Source organism: Epinephelus lanceolatus, chromosome 2, assembly GCF_041903045.1.
Source record: "Epinephelus lanceolatus isolate andai-2023 chromosome 2, ASM4190304v1, whole genome shotgun sequence".
Taxonomy (NCBI): Eukaryota; Metazoa; Chordata; class Actinopteri; order Perciformes; family Serranidae; genus Epinephelus; species Epinephelus lanceolatus.
Genome location: NC_135735.1, coordinates 19,710,775 through 19,733,037, shown reverse-complemented (window position 1 = coordinate 19,733,037; position 22,263 = coordinate 19,710,775). Strand labels below are relative to the sequence as shown.

Below are 22,263 nucleotides of genomic sequence, written 5' to 3'. Positions count from 1 at the left end.
TGCACGCTGGTGACGACACATTAAGTTAAGTTAACTAACAATTGTTAACTAGCTACTGGTTAACTGTTGTTAACATTAAAAGCACACAGCTTAAACAATCTTAATTTAATAAGTTTACCTGAAAACAGTCCTTTCATCAGCCTGAAATATATCAAACAGCTGTGTCACCGGCGGTGAATCATCTCCTTAAGTATTAAATAAAAAATATTTATAATAACAATCTCTGGTTCCACGATTTAGGGCTGACTAACTTACTAGCTTACTCCTTTTTCATCAAACGCAGCTGGTTGCTAGGTAACAGGAACGCCAACAGGTCGGGGCGAGAACAACTAGTGATGCACTCAAATTGACCGCAAACTAGACCGTCCCATTTCGGAGAACGTACGGTTTGGCTAATGCGGTCTTCAAAGGACATTGCTGACGTCGACCGCGAAGGCGGTCCTTCAAAGACTGCAGCCCCTGAATCGAGACACAGCTATGGCATCTTGTCTGTATATGGTCAGCTCTGTGCGTTTGACAGTTTGCAAGGCTGCATGCCCAAAAAAAAAAGCCTCACATTTCTGGTCGGAAGGAAAAGCAGACCTACTTTAAAACGTCATTAAAGACCTGGATATTAACAGGTTTATGGATCTGTGCAAATATCGCAGCGCTGACCTTTTCAAGAAGAAGTATGAAGGAATGATTGACACCGTGTTCACCCAGTCCAACAAGTCCGCCACCAGTGGAAAACTGTGAAATAAATTTTATCCTGATGCAAAGCTGCAAAATTGCAAAAGCGCCTTCTGCCGTTGCACTTTTCTATATTTTGACGTGATAAAGGCAAGTTAGGGCTCATCAATCTGAGTTGCTAGCGTATTAGCGTAATAATACATTTCATTAACCAAGTAAAGAGCTTAGAGGGAATGTTGGTTTTTTGGGATAGGGGCAAGACACAGAATATTTTGTGCATGTAAATGTAGCCACTGGCAGACATTTCAGTGGAATAACAACATGTCCAGCCATGGACCTGATGGTATTAAACCATATTTCTTATGTCACCAATTTGTCCTTTGACCAATCCATTTAACAGACTATTCTTTACATAATCCTCCGTCCAAGTGACAAATCCATTTTTTAAATACATTATTGTCCTTTTGAATAAAAGGCACAGTTGATAATCTTCTGCTGTACAAGTTGTTTGACAGGATTAAAATGGAAAATAGGCAGGAGCAGAGAAGCAGATTAAAAGCTGCAGAGTGTACTGTATCAGTCTCTGTTAGCAGTCTATAGTCTCCCAGTTCAGGCTGTAATTGTAAGAAACACTGCACTACAGTGGCTGTGTGAAACATGGTGAGATACTTTAAAATGTTATTCTTGAATTTAACAGGGCCTGTTTGAAAAAAACAAAAAAGAAGAACTAACCAAACCCCTTTCTTTGCTTCATAATATACACATCAAAAAAAGTGTGAAAGCGAAAGATTACTAAAAGGCAAAAGCACATTTTGAGAAAATCCACAGGTTTCACTCTCTTTAATAATTCATCCTTACATGCTCTCAGGCCAGCCTCTTGTAAAAGATGAGAAAAAGTGAGTGTGGTTTCTCCGAGTAAGACTTCTGACTCTATCACACCTCATCATCCTCTGTATCTGCATTCCCTTGTGTAAATGTATGAATCGGGTACCTCTCTGAAATATATCTGTAAGCATTAAAGCATGATGTATATTTTGCTTAGCCGAGCTGATTGCATTGAATGAAATAACTACTGTTATTAGACTAATTCTCTACGTAACATTGCTGTCTTTGTTCAGCTCCAGATCTGTGCATTGATCAGATTTGATGGCAGCAGATTCTTAAACTGATTTCACAGTGGGAGATGTATTGTGGATAAAAAAGGTTTAAGGTAGTAAATCTTACTGTGAGATGAGGGTGTTGGATGGAATATTTCAGCCGCACCATTTATCATTTAACTTTTTGCTTCACTAACTAATAGACATTCTTTTGCTCCTATTCTCTCTCTCAGTCTCTCGATTTCTCCGATGTCCAATTAAATCTCTTTCTTCTTCATTTCTCTGCTGCTCCCAGAGGGTTGTGTGGAGGACAATGCAACACAGTGTAAGCCTTCCATTCCTCCTCTTCTTTTCACCAAGTCATCAGTCTTGTGGTGTTTTAATCAACCTGCCTATAGGGCTCGGCTTCTTTACATTATTCAAAGTTGATATTGATTGCCTGTTTGTGACATGGCTGTTTGTTCACTTTGGTTGAATTATTCTGGGTGTTTTATTTAGTCTGGAACTGAACTGCGCTGCTGAGGTCAATATTTATAATTTCTCTGTTTCTCATTTTGTCAAAAATAATTTAGATTTTTGCAGCATGGTGGTTGAGTGGTTGGGATTGTTAGTGCCTTGCAGCAAGAAGGTTGTTAGTTTGAATCATCATTCCTCCTGCTCGAATTTTGCATTTTCTCTTTCGGATTCCTGCAGGTTTTTCCCACCATTCAAAGACTTTCAGCTCAGATTGATTGGAGAATTTAAAAGTGTGCCCACAGGTGCGATCGGCATATGTTAGCGCGATAACCTAGCGAAGAATCCTAAGTGGTTTCCTGCCTTTTCCCCAGTGCATGCTTGAATAAGCTTGAGCACCAGCTGTGGCCATGTGTGGAGATAAAAACAGAGTGGGTTGATGTTGTGCATGAATGTTTGTCACTTGATCATTATTATTATTTAGCAGGGTTTCTTCTCATAATCATATCTTTAATTAGTCAATAATAATTAATAATTAACTTTACTTGAATAGCACTTTTAAAAACACAGCTACAAAGTGCTTTGTGGAACAGATAAAACAATACACCATCAAAATAAGAACAGCAATAACATACATAATACAATTTTAAAAACATCTTGAATATGTCTGGAAATGCTTTTATAAAGACTTTTAGCAGTTCTCAATTATTGATATGTATTGATTCTGAATATTTGAAATGGTTTCAATACTTATACTTATATAGTTTCAATACTTACACCTCCTCTCACTCTCTTGCTGTCTTCTTGTCTGATTCGCTCTGGTTTCGTACAGGCTTTTGCTGCAGTTTGGTTTGTTTTTCACTCAAACTTTATTGCCTTTTGTATGTGTGACAATCTCAGAGGCTTTTGAACATGTGCACTACCACAAAAATATTGTTGTCATCAATGTAAAAAAGATTAATTATGTTAATGCTTACTACAGTCCAGTAGTCAGTACCATCATAACCAAACCAAACCGAAGGAAAAGCCACCATCATCATCTTATAGCCTTGTTATATTTATAAAATAAAAAATAAATTGTGTGCCCTCAATGTCAGTTTTTCCTGGTATCCAGTGTTAACTTAGTTGACGAAAACTATGACGAAGATTTTTCGGCGACAAGCTTTTTGTGCATGACATAAATAAGACGATGACGAGCCAAAAATAAATCCTGATAATAAAAACTTAGACAATTTCTATGCTTCATTTTTGTTGATGAGACGAGACATGACAAAAATGTTTGTGGACGATTATCGGACATCGAAAGCCGAGAACGACCATGCTTGCGATTATCTTCAAATGCCACGTGAGTGACAAGCTGGTAAACTCCAGAAAATAATCTGCACAGTGTTTGGTCTGAGTTGTGAGCTGTAATTCAGTAGTAAATAATCAGTTGTGTGTGTCTGACTGTGGATGGTGGAGCTGTTGAATGGATTTGTGGAGTTCGTTGGTTGCAGCGGTGGCTGTTAGCAGTTAGCTCCACTTGTTAGCCGCTAAATGGCAGCAGAGCAAGCAGCCACTGGCTGGTAGTCTTCACATCTGTTGATCCCATCATGACTTCACTCAGTCTGGACTGTCTATAGAAGGTTTATGGGTTGATGCTTTTTGACAGGCATCAACCCATGATGCCAGGTTTGGTTATCTGTGAGTGTAGCTGTGCTGTCAGTAAACAGTCTAAACTCAGATCAGTTTTCTCTGATAGAGATGAAAACTTAATCACAGTGTCTGTGAGACACAAGTTTAAACCTCCAGACTGTCATGTTGCAGATTCAGAAAGGAATTTAGGCTTTAATTAAGTTATTTCTCTGCTTATTAACAGTGAGATCGATACGTCAGAGTTTCCAATGAACCTGGGGACAAATTCGAGTTGTCTCAGATTAGTTATTTGTGGTGTCAGATTTTTTGACTAGACTAAAACTATGTAGGATAAAAATGACTAAAATGGGACTAAAAATAATAAGCATTTTCATCTAAAGACTAAGACTTAATCTAAAATAGCTTTCCAAATTAACACTGGTGGTATCAAAAATGGTATTGAATGTTGATACTTCTCAAGGTATTATATCGAAATTAGACATTTTAGCATTGTGACAACACTACTTAGGTCAATTTGTTTACTTTTTGTCAAGTAAAATCATATTTTAAGAATAAGTTAACAGACATGGCAATACATTGTTTACATCTTGCCAGAAAAAGTAAAAAGATGCCTGTTACGTATGTTCATGGTGAACATTTTGCTACATAGACGACTACGCATGTACAACCTGTAATGAAATGCTTTGTACAGTAGCATACTCCTGTGACTGCACTGTGTATGTATAGTGATTATAGTAGTATTTATTTCCTTCTTATAAATTCTAACCTTGGTCACAGAGGGTGAGATTAATGTTCATGAAATCACTGTGTTGCACTCACAGTTTGTATGTAATTAGGGCCCAGTTTGCTAAGGCAGCAACTAATTACATAAGCAGTGACTGGGACCAACTTCTGCACACACTGTGAGTGACGGAAAGGTCAAAAGGTGCAGTTCAGTGGCTGGATTTATCCGAAATCAGCGAGTTTGATTAAAACACTGAATGGCTTAAGGCACAGAAACAAGGAGCCAAAGGTTTAGTAAATATGAGTGTGATTACCGCTGAGCAGGGAGGTTTACGATGACTGTAAATCTCTCAGCCATCATTACTCCTTATATATTTACTCAAGTGTTTTGCTCTCAAATCCATTTGCAGCATGTCTCAATCTTGGTCTGTTTCGGGTGATTTGTGCTAATGTATCGCTCACATCCCAGCCTGTCATCTGCATCTACGATCAGAACTGAATTAGATACTTACATACTGTCTAATCCTCTTCCTTTTCCAGCTCACTGCTAAACGCTTCAACGCTGGTGGGTTTATTATAAAGAGTCCTGTAGCTGACTTATGTAACAGTGTTTGCTTCATGTAGAATGTGCTGTAAATACAAACAGCAGCACTGGTTTCACCAACGTAGTCTGGTTTTATATGTGCTTTGATTTACGATTGGCCTGGCGTGTTTTGCTTTGTCTGGGATTCTTAATTTAAGTGAGATTACTGGACTGTTCCCCCCGTACAAGTGAATCCTAATTAACTGTATGATACTGTATAATGCATATTAATGGCATGGCCTTACAGTGTTTACAGAGGAATCTGTCTTTCCATGGTGCTGATTCATCACTGGGACTGAATGACCTTCTCCCTCTAATTCAAAGGAAAGCTTCTCTCAGAGTCAGAGAGGGCCGTTCCACTGTCCGTCCAGAGGAACACTGGAATATCCACTTCTTTCTGATTGTTTGTGTGCATATGTTGTTTTGTTTTGTGGTGCACCGACTTGTTAAAAAATCATGAAATTGACGGCAGCCCACAGAAGCTGTGATGTTTAATTTAAAAAGATGGAATTGTTAATATCAGCTACAAACTCGCAGCCAAACCTAAAAACTTACCATTACATTGTGAGCTGACCGTGTTCCATTGTACAGTGTTGTGGCTGAGCTCAGGCTTTGTGTCATCATTGCCCACCCTTGTAGATGGCTCTAGGAATTGCATTGTCAATCAGATGGTCCACTACGAGACCGAAATTTCTCAACAACCATTGGCAGGATTGCCATGAAAGTTTGTATAGACATTTATGATCCCAAGAGGATGAGACCAACTGACTGTGGTGATCCCGACTTTTTCGTCTAGCCCCACCACCAAGTTGACATTTGTGGCTTTAATTAAAAAGTCTCAACGGTGATCCACTGACTTTTCCTCTAGTTCCATATTTCCAGTTCTCTGGTTTATGACCAAATACCTGCAAAACTAATAACATTCCCCTCTGCACAGCAGGTTTGTATTGCTCCAAAATTGCTGCACATTTAAAAATAAATATGTCAATCACTTTTACACACGGACTCCAAAACAACTCTCTTTCGGTTGAGGGTTGTTTTTTTTTTTTTTTTTTTTGGAACAATTTTCTCCAATTTTCACATCCGTCAAAACCCTTTACAGAGTAGTAAAGTAGTAAAGAAAATGTGGCATAACCTGCAGGACTCATACAACTGCAGCAAGACAGAGGAGCAGGGCAGAAGTAGCTAGGAGGCTAGCAAGAAAAAGAAGTGGCAATATATGGAAGCTTCTTGAAATCCCCCATGACAAAGAGGAGGTAATGTTAGTCTATCAAGGAATTTTATTAGCTGCATGGTATCATTTCATAACTCAAGTAGCCAAGGTGGCAATCGCAGTTGATGAGGCAGAGAGTGGTGACAGCCTAGGAGAGAAGCAAGAGAGCTAATTTTTTTTCACACACTGCAGTAATTTAATTTAATTTGTGCAATAACCCCAGTCACCCTGACTGTATATATTCTGTTTGTGTAAATAATCTTGTTCAGTTTACAATATATATATGTATATATGTATATATATATATATATATATATATATATATATATATATATATATATATATATATATTTACGTTTATGTTTGTTAATAATTCCTGTTTATTTACCTATATATTTGTTAATACTATTGTTTAAATTTCTTATATTTTCACATATCTTTCCTCTCATGCAAGGAGCACCTGTAACATAAATAATTTCCCCTCGGGGATCAATAAAGTATTTCTGATTCTGATTCTGATTCTAATGTGTCTTTCCATTATGTCCTGTATTGCGAAATAGAACAGTGAGGGCACTAGACTCAGTGTGCAAAGTTTCTGTGCATAACGTTTTTTATCGAGTGAAGGATTTAAAAAAAAAAAGAAAAAAAAAAGCAAAATACGGACTTGGTGTGCAGAGGCCTTAAGATGTACTTTGTGTTTAGTTCCAAATACTAACATGATGAACTAAACTGATGTTAGCATTTAGCTCAAAGCACTGCTTTGCCTAAGTACAGCCTAAGAGGATTGCTAGCATGACTGTAGACCCTTACGCGGGATTTATACTTGTGCATCAGCTCAATGCAGAGCCTACGCCCAAGTCTACACCCATGGCCTGCGCTGTTGTGAGCATTTACACTTGTGCGGTGGTCTGTCACTCTGCAGTTACACCTCCAAAACACTTCTTGGCAGCAGGGTTTCTGTGAAGTGCTACACACATTAAACACACATTAAACATGGCTTAATAGTGACAATTTCAAACACAATTTCACACATCGGCTTCATTACAACTGTCAGCATTCACAGACAAACATTTGTTTTTTGCTGGACACATCTTCCCCACAAATACAACATGCTAACATTTTTAGCACAAGCCTATGGCATTTTACATTGTATAAATTAGCCTGGCAGCTAGCTGACTTTTTCTCTACCCATATGAAGCCAGAGACAACAGCAACTTCTAACAAAGGTAACGTTACAAAATTTAGCTCCATTACAACTCACAAGGTTCACTGACAAAAAAAAGGTCTTATACTAAACATGTTTTGGCTCTCCTGCTGACTGTCTCCAGCCACCACCACTTCTGACCCCCCCTCCTCCTCCTGATAGCACCTCATCCAACTTGGTGAGCCCCTCACACCCATCCCCCACTCCTCACACCTCCTCTGGCTCCCATGCTACCTGCCCTCCTCTCACTTTGGACTCCAACTCTCCCCCTCCTCAACCTGCACTCTTTACACCTCTACATGTTAGGAGACAGCTGAGCAAACTCCCCGCCGGTAAGGCTGCAGGCCCTGATGGTGTCAGCCCACGGGTTCTCAGAGCCTGCGCCGAACAGCTCTGTGGAGTGCTTCATCGTGTCTTCAACATGAGCCTGTGCCTCCAGAGGGTCCCTGTGATATGGAAGACGTCCTGCCTCGTTCCAGTGCCAAAGACGCCGCAGCCCAGCGGTCTCTCGGACTACCGACCGGTGGCACTGACGTCACATATCATGAAGACCCTGGAGAGACTTGTCCTGGAGCAGCTCAGGCCTATGGTCAGGCCGCACCTGGATCCCCTCCAGTTTGCCTACCAGCCCCGGAGTGGAGTTGAGGATGCCCTCATTTACCTGCTGAACCGCGTCTACGCCCACCTGGACAAGCCGGGGAGCACTGTGAGGGTCACGTTCTTTGACTTCTCCAGTGCTTTCAATACCATCAGGCCTGCTCTACTGGGTGACAAGCTGACGGCGATGCTGGTGAATCCCCCCCTTGTGTCCTGGATTGTGGATTACCTCACTGGCCGACCACAGTACGTGCGCTTGCGGCACTGTGTGTCAGACACAGTGGTCAGCATTACCAGGGCCCCACAAGGTACTGTCCTCTCTCCTTTCCTCTTCACCCTTTACACCACGGACTTCAGCTACCAGACAGAGTCTTGTCATCTTCAGAAGTTTTCTGATGACTCTGCTATAGTTGGATGTATCAGCAAGGGTGAGGAGGCTGAATACAGGGCTGTGGTGAATAACTTTGTCTCATGGTGTGAGCTGAACCACCTGCAGCTCAACACAACAAAGACAAAAGAGCTGGCGGTGGATCTGAGGAGAACGAGGACACCAGTGACCCCAGTTTCCATCCTGGGGCATAACGTGGACATCGTAGAACACTACAAGTATCTGGGTGTTTTCATTGACAATAAACTGGACTGGACTAAGAACACTGAAGTCCTTTACAAGAAGGGACGCCTCTATTTTCTGAGGAGGCTCCGCTCCTTTAACATCTGCCGGACTATGCTGAGGATGTTTTATGAGTCTGTGGTGGCCAGTGCTATTCTGTTTGCTGTGGTGTGCTGGGGCAGCAGACTGAGAGTAGCCGATGCCAACAGACTCAACAAGCTGATCAGAAAGGCCAGTGACGTTGTGGGGGTGGAGCTGGACCCTTTGACAGCAGTGTCAGACAGGACCTCTCACCCTCTCCACAACGCTCTGGTCGAACAGAGGAGCACCTTCAGCCAGAGACTGATTGCTCCTAAATGCACCACTGAGCGCCACAGGAAGTCATTCTTACCTGTGGCCATTAAACTGTACAACTCCTCCCTCTGATGATCGGACTCATTTGGCTATTTATAAAACAAAACACACAATATAATTACTCATTCTTATTTCATTTATAACGCTACAACCATTTCATTGTATATTGTATATATTTCAGATTGTCTACTTTACTGTTTTATTATTTATTTTATTTTATTGTCTATTTTATTGTATTTTATTTTAATGTCTACTTTAATATTTTATTTTATTTATTTCATTGTCTATTTTAGTATCTTATTTATATCTTCATCTTCATCTCTTGTTTCCATTCATGCTGTATTTCTATTTCTACTTTGCACGGAACATTGGAACAAAAACAATTTCCCCCCGGGGATTAATAAAGTATTCTGAATCTGAATCTGAATCTGAATTTTCCAAACAAATATAACATGCTAACATTATTAGCACAAGCCTATGGCATTTAAATTGTATAAATTAACCTCATTCTACAAAAGACCACCATTTATTTAAAGACACTGATGAAAGTGATACTCAAAACAAGATGCTCGGTACAGCAGTCAAATGCTACCTTGATAAGAAGAAACCTTACTCTTCCTTCTGTTCACCAGTCTTTATCCACTGTCAACATGAATGTGTTCAGTTTACAGTATCGTACTGGAGCATATTCTCCACCATGTGTTCCACTGTCACATTTATATTCTGAGGGTGTTGAGAAGAAGTCCACACCTAACATTTATAGCCTTCATTTATTTTGCCAGTGATAAGCAGATGTCTGATGACAAAAATCAGACAGAAATGACTTTGTTCTCTGTCAGCTTAAACTAACAATGCTGACGGGACATTACTGTCGTTTCCTCCATTACACAAATGCTTGCGGTAAAATGTGATGAATGTCCTGAGGGGACTCCATTATTGATTTATTTGACTGATTTCTAAATATTTTGAGCATCTCTAATGGGTTGTTTGTTGTTGAGCACTGTTGGAATGGGGATGCAGTTGGAAAGAAAGTAAATCAGTCATTAGCAGTGGCCAGGCCTTTCTCCACGCTCCATTTCACGTTGTTTCAGCAGAGCGCCAGGGCCAGGAAATGATCTGGCAATGACCATTTTTCTCAGGAAGGCAAAAGTGTAAAATAAATGATCAGTGTTTTATTCCTTCAATCAATCACAGTAATCCAGTGTTGATGGGCACCACCTATGTATGCTTTAGTGTGCATTAGTTATTGTAGCCACATCACAGTGAGAGGACTAAAGGGTTTTATGGAGATTTAGGGAAACACACTGTGAATTTGAATGCATGGAAAGAAACCCAGAGCTGAACATCCTTCAACTTCTGAATGGGAGCAGAAATCTCTATTCCCACATGAAGGTGTCTCCCTGCCAGAGCAATCAGTCATTGAAAAATCACTCCGCCCAGACACAACTGCCAATTATGACCGATGGTAACACGGCCAAATTGGTTAAATCCATGAGTCATGCCATAAAAAGAATCCAGTTACAGCTCTAATGAAATCGTGGCATGTACTGCAGATCTGTTCTCTACATTCTTTCACTCTAAGTTTGCCACAGTGTCTGTGTAGATCAGCAGGCGACAAAAGAACAAGTGTTAAAACCAGTTAATCACACTGGCATGCTAATTCACTATACTGGGCATGCTGAGCTAATGTTTAAGCAGCAGTAACAACCACAGAGTGTCAGTGCTGTTGGGGTTTCTAGAGTATATTACATGGTGCTGACAAAGATTCTGGGACAAAGGAATTATAAACTTTGTGGTGTCAGAAGTTGACTCTGTTTTTAAACAAAATGACTTTGGCTGTTGGACAATGGATCAGTGTCAGACAGGTTACAGCTTGTAACACAGTACCCTCTGCCTAATTGATTAAGTCCAGATAAATAGTGCTCTTTTTTGTTTTTGTTTGCATCCTATCTCTGCTTAACTTTGACTGTTATTATTATATATCAAGGCATTTACAACTGTTTCAGATAAGGCAGCCCAGTTTTACTGCAAATTTGTCAAGTGACACTTGGTCAGTGTCCCTCGACATCAGATAACGACGAACGAGGCCCCCTTTAGCGGCAGTATGAGACACGCCAGGCAGTTGCATTTTTTTTTTTTTTTTTTTTTAAATCCAGGCAACTACTGTAGCATAAAGAGTGAGAAAGTCCGCATAGGGCAGGCAGGAGGGGAGGTGGATAGGTCAAACAAACCCAGGACTTCAACACTGGGGTCTGCTGTTTCTGTACCAAAAAGTCGTGAAACCAAAAGTCATTGGAGTTATTTTGATAATAGCATACTAGTATGTATAGCATGCTATGCTACTAACATATTTGCGTCAGTAATAAACGTTCATTTTGAAAAGAGACTGTATGCATTTAAGATGCAGAAACTGTGCATTTTCTGAAAAAAACTGAAGTGTATTTTGAAAAGATGCGATGCATCTAAGTAGCAAAAAATTAAGCCCAGTTGTAGCGGTGTGAACTGGCCATCTGGGCTCGACTCAAGCAGGCTGATGGTGTCAGCTGCAACTCAGCTTTTCAAATCACCGGCAGCTGGTTGTAGACCGTAAGCATGTCAACTGTTTCTACAGCCAATCATCTTGTAGTGAAGTCCGCTAGACGAGTGAAAATGACCGCTGACGGTGTGTTTGCTAGCTGCAGCAGGTGCTCTGTCCCCACTGAGGCCCTCTGTTTCCGTTCTCACAGTGTGCTGATGACGGCCGGTGGGTGGCTGCTTCTGCTGCTGCTCGCTGTATGTGCTTATGCCACCCCACACGTGCATTCTCATTCTGACTGATAATTTGGCGATGTTATTTACATTATTGTGGTGTATTTATCATGAATACAGTCCATCTGATGCTCATGTTGTTTATGTTTTTGCCATTTAATCACTACTACAAATGCAGCTGTAGCCAGTATCTCACTATCACTATCCTCATTCATATTTTAAGAAGCTACAAATTATATTCAGGCACAAAATAAGCCTGAAAAGCTGGAAATCAGAACAGAAGTACAGAAAATTGTTGCATCTAGTTGCATTGGTGTGAACCGGCAGGTTTTTAGAATGCTGCCGAATGGCACATTGCACGTAGTTGCAAGTTTCAACTCCTCTCGATGCAAATCTTTGGTCTGAACTGGGCTTAAAATGCTGTCCCTTTGTTTCCAAACCTGACGCTAGAGGGGTACCTAGAGCATCATAGTTTCACATGTAGGGCCACTGACCAAGCATCGGTATTTGACGAGCTTGGATTGAAAATGCGTTGGATAGGCACGTGATTTTATGAGCTTTTGCTTGGAGAGAATTGTGAGCCACAGTACAATCTGCCCCAGCTCCAACAACATAACCACACTGTAACAAATTGGACGGACATTTTCTGTCTATTAGTAGGATTTGGTGATAGGAGAACAGAGGAAAACATGCTGTCAAAGCTTTGTTTATGTAATGTTCCAATAAAGAAATGACTGTTCAGAGTAATTTCAGTTAAAAAATTGAGCCGGGGAACCTACAGTCATTCCAAGACTTTGCTGGGCTATTTTAAATCTTCATTTAATACCTATTAATGAGTAAAAATGATGGGATGGTGTGAAGTGGGCTGGCTCACTTTTCACCTCCACGGCTTAATAGAGGGCGATGAATCCGTCTGTCCAGAGGTGATTCTGTCTGTCAAAAGAGATGGAAATCTGACAGAGACTGATGTGTAATCAGCCGTGCTCGCTCAACGGAGACCTGTCTGAATTAGGATTAATGTACGTGGACAGACACAACAGATCAATGTGACCACCTTCTAACCCCTCGGTGTTTAAAGCCAGGCAGCTTCATCACTTTACTTATCATTGCAGCCATGCTTTCCCTTCACCTGCTTCCCTTCCTCACAGTTAATTTGGAGTAGTTTGCTCATTTATATGTTTTTACTCTTCACATTTCTTCTTTTTAGTACTTTCATGCTTTGATAACTCAGGAGTGCACACACCAACTGGTGCATTAAGCAGTAAAATCTTCTTCATGGTTGTTGGGGGATTCTGATGCTCCAATTTCTCACAAAAACACATAATTGAGCAAAAAAAAAGTAGCTTTAAAGGAAAACCAATTCACAGTACTTTGTGTCAGTGTGGCTGTTTCTGCTGGAAAAGAAATAAAGAGGGCTAGACACCTATTGTGGTCGACAGCTGCCTGGAAGATGTGCACAGTATGGTTCACGCTGCAGGAAGATTCGCTGGTAAATTACAAAACCATGGTGATGTTTTGTTGTTTGGTAGTTCCCCATGCCTTTGCCTGGTTTTCTTAGCGAGCTCTTTTTAGGCTTTTGTAGTTCAGTGTTTGTGGAACTTGTCTTGACAAATCTAACACTACAAGAGAGCTGCGTGATTTCATATTGACAAAATCAACAGTGTTTGAAAAGTTCTCACTGAGAAGGCACAAAGACTTCCCATAAGATTTCCTGGTTCACTCACTCAAACATAATGAGCATCAACGAAAGCCTTTCACTCCTCGACATCTCATGCATGTGGAAATATCCAAAACCTGGCTGAGAGAAGCAAACTGAAGTTGTAGTGTGTATCACCCTGTACTACATAGTTTACCATAATCCTTGCTGCAGAGACATGATAGACACATACAACAGATTGTTTTATGTGTTCACTGTTAGCAGGTTTCTGTAGTTTCCATGTAGAAAGCAGAGGACAGTGATGATGTTGTGTTTCCACATAAATTAATACAATAAACCAATGGAGACTAAGGGAGAGGTTCTGGAGATGTGCCATTATAGAATTTCTTTTGGGCAGTACTGTGAACAGCAGAACATCACACATCTTTCCCTTGTATCTTATATAAATATATACTGTACTGTATACAGGAAGCCAGTTAATTATCACCCTGCTGCATGTGCAGTAAATACCAACAGTGCAGCCAGTGTGCCTCTGGATGCTGTGTGCACTGCTGTTGTATTTTCAGTGTGCTCGCCTGGATTAATTAACCAATCACTCTGGTCTGTCATGGAGCAGTGAGGGGAAATGTTTTTGTAAAATCACCAACTGACAGGATCCAATCCACTCTGTTGCCATTATTCACAGCCTGCGCCTTCAAAGAAAACCTGAACCTGCAGGTACCAGTCTTCAGCCATGTCTCTGGCACAAAGTCTTGGCACCACATTATGCAGCCCAATCACCAGGATAAATGTTGGCATTGTACACTTGTGCAAAACCACAGATATGTTGCATTTGTGTGTTTCATATGTAGTGGATATGTTGAAACTGTGTGGTTAGGTTTAGGTACAAAAAGAAAAATAATGTAAGGGTGAAGAAAACATCATGAACTTCAGCTTGGTCGGCACAAACAAGGCTGGAAATGTCCCGACCTGTCATTAAAACATGCCTGCTTTGCTGGTCTTGAACACTGGTCTGCTGCAGTCTGCTGCTTGGCTCGTCCTAGATGTAAAGCCATCCACAGCCCCCTCCTCCCCCTGATAAGAGACTCAGCCCATATACATATATTCTGAACTACATCGCATGTATGAAACATACACGTGTAACATATCTCTGGTTTGCAGAGACGCACATTCTCGAACATTTTATCCTGGAGACTAGGCTGCATTATCCTCAGCTTCGTTGTAAATGAAAGTAATTTCCCATCTCAAGCTAAATTTGGGCCCAAACTGGTCCACCAAACCTGGCTGCTTTACCCGCTGAGCAGCTTGTCAGTAGACGCTGCCAGAAAGCCACAGCATGTACTGGAATCTGTCTCAGCTCCTGCCTCACTGCTCATCAGCAGGCTGTTTAGCCCACGACTGTTTCCCATGACATAGTGTGGTCAGCGCATCTGCCTAAAGGTAGAAGGTGTTTACCTTGCTTTAACACAGCAGAGCCTTTTTGAGCTAAACTCATCCATGTGGGTGGGCAGGCAAGCTGAAACAAAACCACAATGTGTCCAAGGAAATCCTATTAAGTGCATTATTCAAAGCACTGAATCACAAAATGCAGGCCCATTGTGTTTGAGGTAAGCTAACCCAGTTGCTATGAGCATAACGAGAAACTGACCATTCTGTATTGCCTCCCTTCGGAGGTCTACTAGAATACCTCTTAACCGTGCTTTATACTGTATATTTATACACGCTTTTATAGTTTAAATTCCTCAGTGCAGAGAGACTGGTTCAATCCATGATACCATTAAGTGGTGGTGTCCATGTGACCTAGAAACTGGAGGCTTGTAGTGATCCTGCAGTTTATCCTTGCATAATTATCAAGATTACACAACTATAAACTCTGGTTACGATTGGTCAATACAGCCGTACTTACAGCAGTGCTGCAGCATCTTTCTCCATTCATATGCTTTGGTCCATAAAGTCTATGAGATGACATAGGTTTACTTTGTTCTACAGCATCTGTACTGACGCATATTCAGCACTATGTGTGTCTATGCTGTTTTACCTTTGTGTATTTGCTTTAGATGCTACAGAGGATTTGTTTCTCATTCAGCATCTGTGTGTGATGTTTGCGCTGGACACCACAGTAAAGAAGAAAGGAGGGTGAAAATGACACTCAGTTCTGTTGTTTTTGTGCCTGTAACTAGCCCAGGGTCAATCAATACTGATGCCATCCCCACTCTAAATTATTCATCCATTTCCATTCCCGCTTATTACTGTTGACTGATGAAGGTGTTTGAGTCCGTTCCAGCATGCACTGGACATTTCGCCAGTCAATTTATGGCCCAACACATGCGCACATTTACATTTTTGATATTTAAAGTCTCCTGACTCAAGAGTTCAGTGAAAAATCAAATTAACACCCACATGCAAGGGATTTATACACATTTATTCCATAAATTATAGCAGTGTGGAGCCGAATGTTTTATCATTAAAGGGTTCGAGGTTGAATATTGGTGCGTAATGCTGGACATATTCCAGTGTCATATGCTGAACACTGCTGAATAATTATACAGATTTTATTTTTTCCCCGCGTGAGTCCAGATGTTATTGCATGCATTAATTTTGATGCTTTTTACTGTATTTATTATAACTGTAACCAACTTCTTTATAAAGTTGCTTTAGTAACTTTACCTCACAGAGAAGCATCTGTTTGTAAAGCCTTTTCCCCCAATCGGTGTGTTTACCCTTGGGAGGGGACACAAAACCAGCTGTGTATGAAACTTCCATCTGTGCTTACATTAGTCAGGTCACAGTTTGCTTAGCACGAATGTGCTGTACTAAAACTGCTCAGCACCCTTATCATTTGAGGTCCAATTTTACTGCTTCATACTAAAATTAGTTCACTTGTGTCCAAGAGGAAAATAAACATGCTTTATCAAAGACAAAAATTATTTGTTATTTAGGTTTAGTGTCCTCTTTGTAGATGTAATGAATAACAACCTTGTTTAATTAATGCCTCTCTTGTCATAGTATTTTCTTTCAAGCACATGATTTAACTTGAAGACAACAGCAGTCTGGGCGTATACATGTAGACAATATACATGAACAAGTTTCATATATCAACAGTGAGGTTACCCTGAAAAAGTTTCATCCTTTCACCCTTTTTCCAACAAAGCACATATATGCAGGTTTTTTAAACACCGGAAAACCTGCTTAAAATAGGCTATAGACTCCTTCTCCAATGCCTGTAAACAAGTAACCCTCTCTGTTTTCTTTTTTTTTTTTTTACTTGTGTGTCTCATGTAGTGCCACCAGCATACCAGCGAACAGATTAGTAAGCACTAGACAGCAGCTTTGATGTTGCTGTGGTTATTTCTTTTTTATACCTGATACTTATTCAGTCTCTCTTTCAAACTCGGTGCGGCCCAATTTGGAATGATGCTCGAGCTCCCCTTAAACAGAGATACAGTATAGTGTGGCAGCACATCATTGCATGTGTTGGACAACAGGCGAACATTGGCACGTCCTCCCAGGGTGTCATGTTTCCGTTACTGACAATTGGAGCTGGAGACGATAAATACCCGTGACTACTGCAGAGTCATTTGTCCGAAACCCTTTTCCACTGAAGACAAAAGCCAGACGTTAGTATATGATAAGGCTCATTTATACTGCAACGAAAGTAGATACTTCATTTCAAACATTGCAAACGTCATTTTCTACATACTTCCGTGCATCCTTTACATTGGCATAGATACATCCACCTGATGGTGCTAGAGGGCAGAGTCAAAAGTTTCTGACAATAACAAACATGACAACAGTGGAGGAGTAATGTACCTTTTTTTTTTTTTTTAAAGATTATTTTTTGGGGCTTTTTGCCTTTAATGGACAGGACAGTGTGAAATGGAGAGACAGAGAGAATGGGGGGACGACATGCAGCAAAGGGTTGCAAGCCGGAGTGGAACTCGCGACCGCTGTGGCGAGGCATCGCCTTTATACATGGGGCGCAGGCACTATCCATTAAGCTACCAACGCCCCAGTAATGAACCTTTTAACGGAAGCAGCTTTGTAGACAGCTGGATTTGCGAGGCAATTAAATACATTGTTACGTAAACGGACAATTGTCTTCCCTTTATTACCAATTTGTTCTATTCTGCCATATTTTAAATGTCTTTTTCGTGTCCTATGGTCGTATCTGCTTTGAACTATGCTACACTTCCCCCACAATTTCCATTGGTACTTCTCCGTTTGATCCATGTCTGTAAGCTTTCAGAAAGCATGCACAAATGCAGAGAAAATAAAAGCAGAGTACAAACAAAAGGCTCCATCCATGTCCATATACGTTTCTAAGGTTGAGCATAAATGAACACCCTTAGTAGATTTTTGTCCAGTGGGAAAGGGGCTATAGATAGACCAAAGTGTTGGCTTGTGTGCTGTATGTGTGTTTAGCTTTGTCTACGCAAAATTATGTTTTCATACAACTAATTTAAGACACTAAAATTTGTTTTTCAGTAAAACATAATGCTGAGTGAATTACTTTTTCTATACTGAATGTATCAGCAAAATGTATTTCAATTGTTTTCCACCAAAATAGCCAATCTTGTAATACATTATCCACTTATAGTGACTGCAGCATTATATATTTAAAAGCCTTCATATAAACATTTTACCAAAATCATAATCTTTCCCTAACTTGGACCAAATTCTTTTTGTTGCCTAAACCAAACCACATCCAGGAATCTGGATGCGAACCCAGGATTCTGATGTCACAGTACTGCATTTTCTATGTCCCCCATCCACCCCAACCGCCTCCCTGTGAATTCAGCGTGTTTCATTTAATGAAAGAAATGTTATCTCTGAACATAATCCAAGCAGTGATTATATAAAAACAATTCAGTACTATACAATCTTATGTGTAGTCTGAGTGGGCGGAAGTTCGCTGCAGAGATCAGCCTCTCATTGGGCGGAACGAGCCACCTGCTGAAGTCCCGCCCTACCACCTCCGGTTGTAGTTTTCAACATGTCCTTTACTAACTTTTGCGGTGTTTGATCTTGCGGGGATGTAGCCATTTTTCTGCCATGGTTCGCGTCCTGTAGGCGATATTTTTGTGGGCATGTTACACCAAAACCTGTTTCCCCCCGGCAATATTTTTGCAAGTGCACCGTTGCTGTGGCACCGCCAAGAACGATTGTGATTGGTTGAAACAAATACAAGCAGCCGGGGCGTTTTTTTCTCCAATCTTAAAGTGAGAGTCGGCCCAGCCAGACCTTTCTTTTCTTGAGAAAGGTCTGGTGAGCGAGACTATCTTCTATGAGACTGAGTTGGTGTGTGAGTGTAATTCATTTAAAAAACGTGTTCGTACTGAGGTGCTAGAAATGATGCTGTGTGTTTCATTTGCCTGTACTTCATCCGGGAACCTAATCAAGTCGTTATCTCAGCGTCAATCCTTCTGTTCTCAATCTTTGATTTTCTGCTTGAATTATAAATCATTTACAGATTCCTAGTCTCTCAGCAGCAACTTACTACCAGCCTGTGCAAAGACTGCTTTAATGAGCGCAGGTGTTTTTTGTTTTCCAAACTAATTGCTCATTTTTTTGACCAACAACAAAAACCAGGGAACATGAAGCAGATATTTCAAAGACTTTGGTAGTAGAGCTGATTATTGCCCCAAACAAATCTATATATATATATGTATCTATCTATCTATCAATCTAAACAGTTGATGTTTTCCTAAACATTCACTCACCGGCCACTTTATTAGGTACATCTGTTCAACTGCCCATTAACCCAAATATCTGATCAACCAATCACGTGGCAGCAACTCAATGCACTTAGGCATGTAGACATGGTCAAGACGACCTGCTGTAGTTCAAACTGAGCATCAGAATGAGGAAGAAAGGTGATTTAAGTTGAACGTGGCATGGTTGTTGGTGCCAGATGGGCTGGTCTGAGTATTTCAGAAACTGCTGATCTACTAGGATTGTCACCCACAACCATCTCTAGGGTTTACAGAGGATGGTCCCAAAAAGAGAAAATATCCAGTGTTGATGCCAGAGGTCAGAGGAGAATGGTCAGACTCGTTCAAGATGATAGAAGGGAAACAGGAACTGAAATAACCACTCGTTACAATCAAGGTCTGCAGAAGACCATCTCTGAATAAACGACACGTCCAACCTTGAAGCAGATGGGCTACAGCAGCAGAAGACCACACCAGGTGCCACTCCTGTCAGCTAACAACAGGAAACTGAGGCTACAATTCACACAGGCTCACCAAAACTGGACAATAGAAGATTGGAAAAACATTGCCTGGTCTGATGAGTCTGGATTTCTGATGCCACATTCAGATGGTAGGGTCAGAATTTGGTGTAAACAACATGAAAGCATGGATCCATCCTGCCTTGTATCAACAGTTCAGGCTGGTGGTGGTGGTGTAATGGTGTGGGGGATATTTTCTTGGCACACTTTGGGCCCCTTAGTACCAACTGAGCATCATTTAAACACCACAGCCTACCTGAGTATTGTTGCTGACCGTGTCCATCCCTCTATGACCACAGTGTACCCATCTTCTGATGGCTACTTCCAGCAGGATAACACACCAAAGCTCAAATCATCTCAAACTGGTTTCTTGAACATGACAATGACTTCACTGTACTCCAGTGGCCTCCACAGTCACCAGATCTCAATCCAACAGAGCACCTTTGGGATGTGTGATGCTATCATGACAATATGGACCTAATGTCTGAGGAGTGTTTCCAGCACCTTGTTGAATCTATGCCACCAAGAATTCAAGGCAGTTCCGAAGACAAAAGGGGTCCAACCTGGTACTAGCAAGGTGTACCTAATAAAGTGGCCAGTGAGTGTACATGTAAGAAAAAGGTTTGGCAGTATGCTGGCACATTTTTAGTTATTTCAGATTTCTGATATAAGGTAACAACCTCAAGAGATTGTTGGAGTCAGGTTGTAATGGTGTGATACTGACTGAGTGGTCTGTCTCGTTTTTTACAAGAAAATTCTCAAGACAGGTCAGACTTTAATGGAAACAAGCGAGAAGATTTCAGCCCACGGGAATGACAAAGAGTTTACAGGAAAAAATATGTTGCCAAAGTTACTTTTTCCAGCACAAAGTGTTATCTTTATGTTGCCAGACTGAGATGAACTTTTAATCAATAATGAACTGTCTGAACTTTAATATGTTTACACAATTGAAAAAGTCATCTTTCAGTGGGCTACAGTTTCACAATATTAACGTTCGTCCGTGGTGTTTCACAGTGAATTTAGTATTGAAATTGAAAAATATAGCAAAGGTGAAAAGGAACACTTCAAATCAGAAAGCCTCCCAGTAGTTCATGGGTGCTGCGTACACGCATATTCATTGATATTGGTGTGAAACTGAAGCGGCTCTGCAAGGCGAGCAGTCCGCCTCTGCTCAATATCTGTCTGTTCAGCCAGAGCAGGACAGAGCACCTGCTCTGCTGCATGAGAAATGATGACAAGACTGACAGAAGCAGTTGGTTATGTAAAAAGGGTGCTTCTTTTCCTTTTAGAGGTCCAACAGGCAGTTACCCTCTTGTTAGTTTCCCTGAGCTCTTCCATCCTGGCTGCGTTTTTGTTCTGTCTTTTCGGTTACATTTCAGCTTTTATGTTTTTTAATCTATTCCTGTGCTCGAGCCTGATTACACCTGATAACAACTGACCTTTTACAAGCTGAATCAGACACAAGCCGGCACCGTAATGCAAATTTGAAATACCATCCCTTGTCCTTGATTTGGAAAGTGCTTTGTAAAAAAAGAAGAGTGTGAGTTCATTTTCGTCTTGGTTCCCATGGGAGTAAATTTAAGTATTTTTGTTTGTAAAAACAGGCGACTAAAGAGGCGATGATTAGATTTCTCGTTTTCCTCATTTCTGTGCTCCCATTGAAGCCGCATGTTTGAAGATCTATGTCTAAACTGTGAGATCCTGTTGACAGATACTACAGTAAATACCATGTAATATGAGAAAATCCTTTTATGACTATATTGCAAATATAATTACAGGGATAACAAGTGCATGCAAACACACACACACACACACACACACACACACAGAGTGCTGTAAAAATTATGAAGGTTATTGGACAAAGCAGTTGTCATGGGGACAGGTTGTGAATTGCATACTAACTATACCTGCTGCCTGTTGTTGGAACTAACAGATGTGTGGGACATATTATTATGGTTACAAAACCTCCACTAATTACATAATTAGCTGTAGACATGATCATAAAATATTGCATTAAACAGTTCACCTGTTGGGAGAGTTAGAGAAGTAATTAACAGTCGAGCACTTTTGCTGTGTGAATGGCCGCTGCCGTCACAGCCCCGGAGATAAATTTATGCCTTAAACGAAGACAAATTTGAATCTAAATCCTTGTGTCTGTATCAGTAAAAACAGTGGTGTGGCATATCCCCCACAATGCCACAGCACTTTGGGCAGGTGCTGCATTTAAAGCCAAGCTGGCAGTTGAAAGAGACCTCGTGTAAGTTCCTGCAAACTGCTCCTCTGATACCGTCTTATCCTGCTAGACGCTCTGCCTCCTTAAAAGCACTCAAACTGACCAGAGCTTGTTATTTCCCATGTCAGCCATTTCTCTGCACAACTCGACACCTGGCTGTGACAACTGCTCTTGTCTATGTGAAGCAAAAAGGGTCAGCACTGAAGCTCTCGGTCCTGCCATGACACTACAGCAGCAGTGCTCCCCTCTCCTCTCCAT

At 40.9% G+C, this 22,263-nt stretch overlaps 1 protein-coding gene across 2 annotated transcripts in view; it reads left to right on the top strand.

Moving 5' to 3' along the window:
• Nucleotides 1–22,263, top strand: part of gpc6a (glypican 6a) — a 238,299-nt gene that overhangs the window by 191,475 nt on the left and 24,561 nt on the right. The window contains exon 7 of one of the 2 annotated variants that reach the window (XM_033626058.2): nt 2,062–2,091. The exons of the other annotated variant lie outside the window; for it this stretch is intronic. Coding sequence (XP_033481949.1) covers nt 2,062–2,091 — 30 coding nt within the window. The remainder of the gene's footprint in view (nt 1–2,061; nt 2,092–22,263) is intronic. 2 annotated transcript variants of the gene reach the window in all.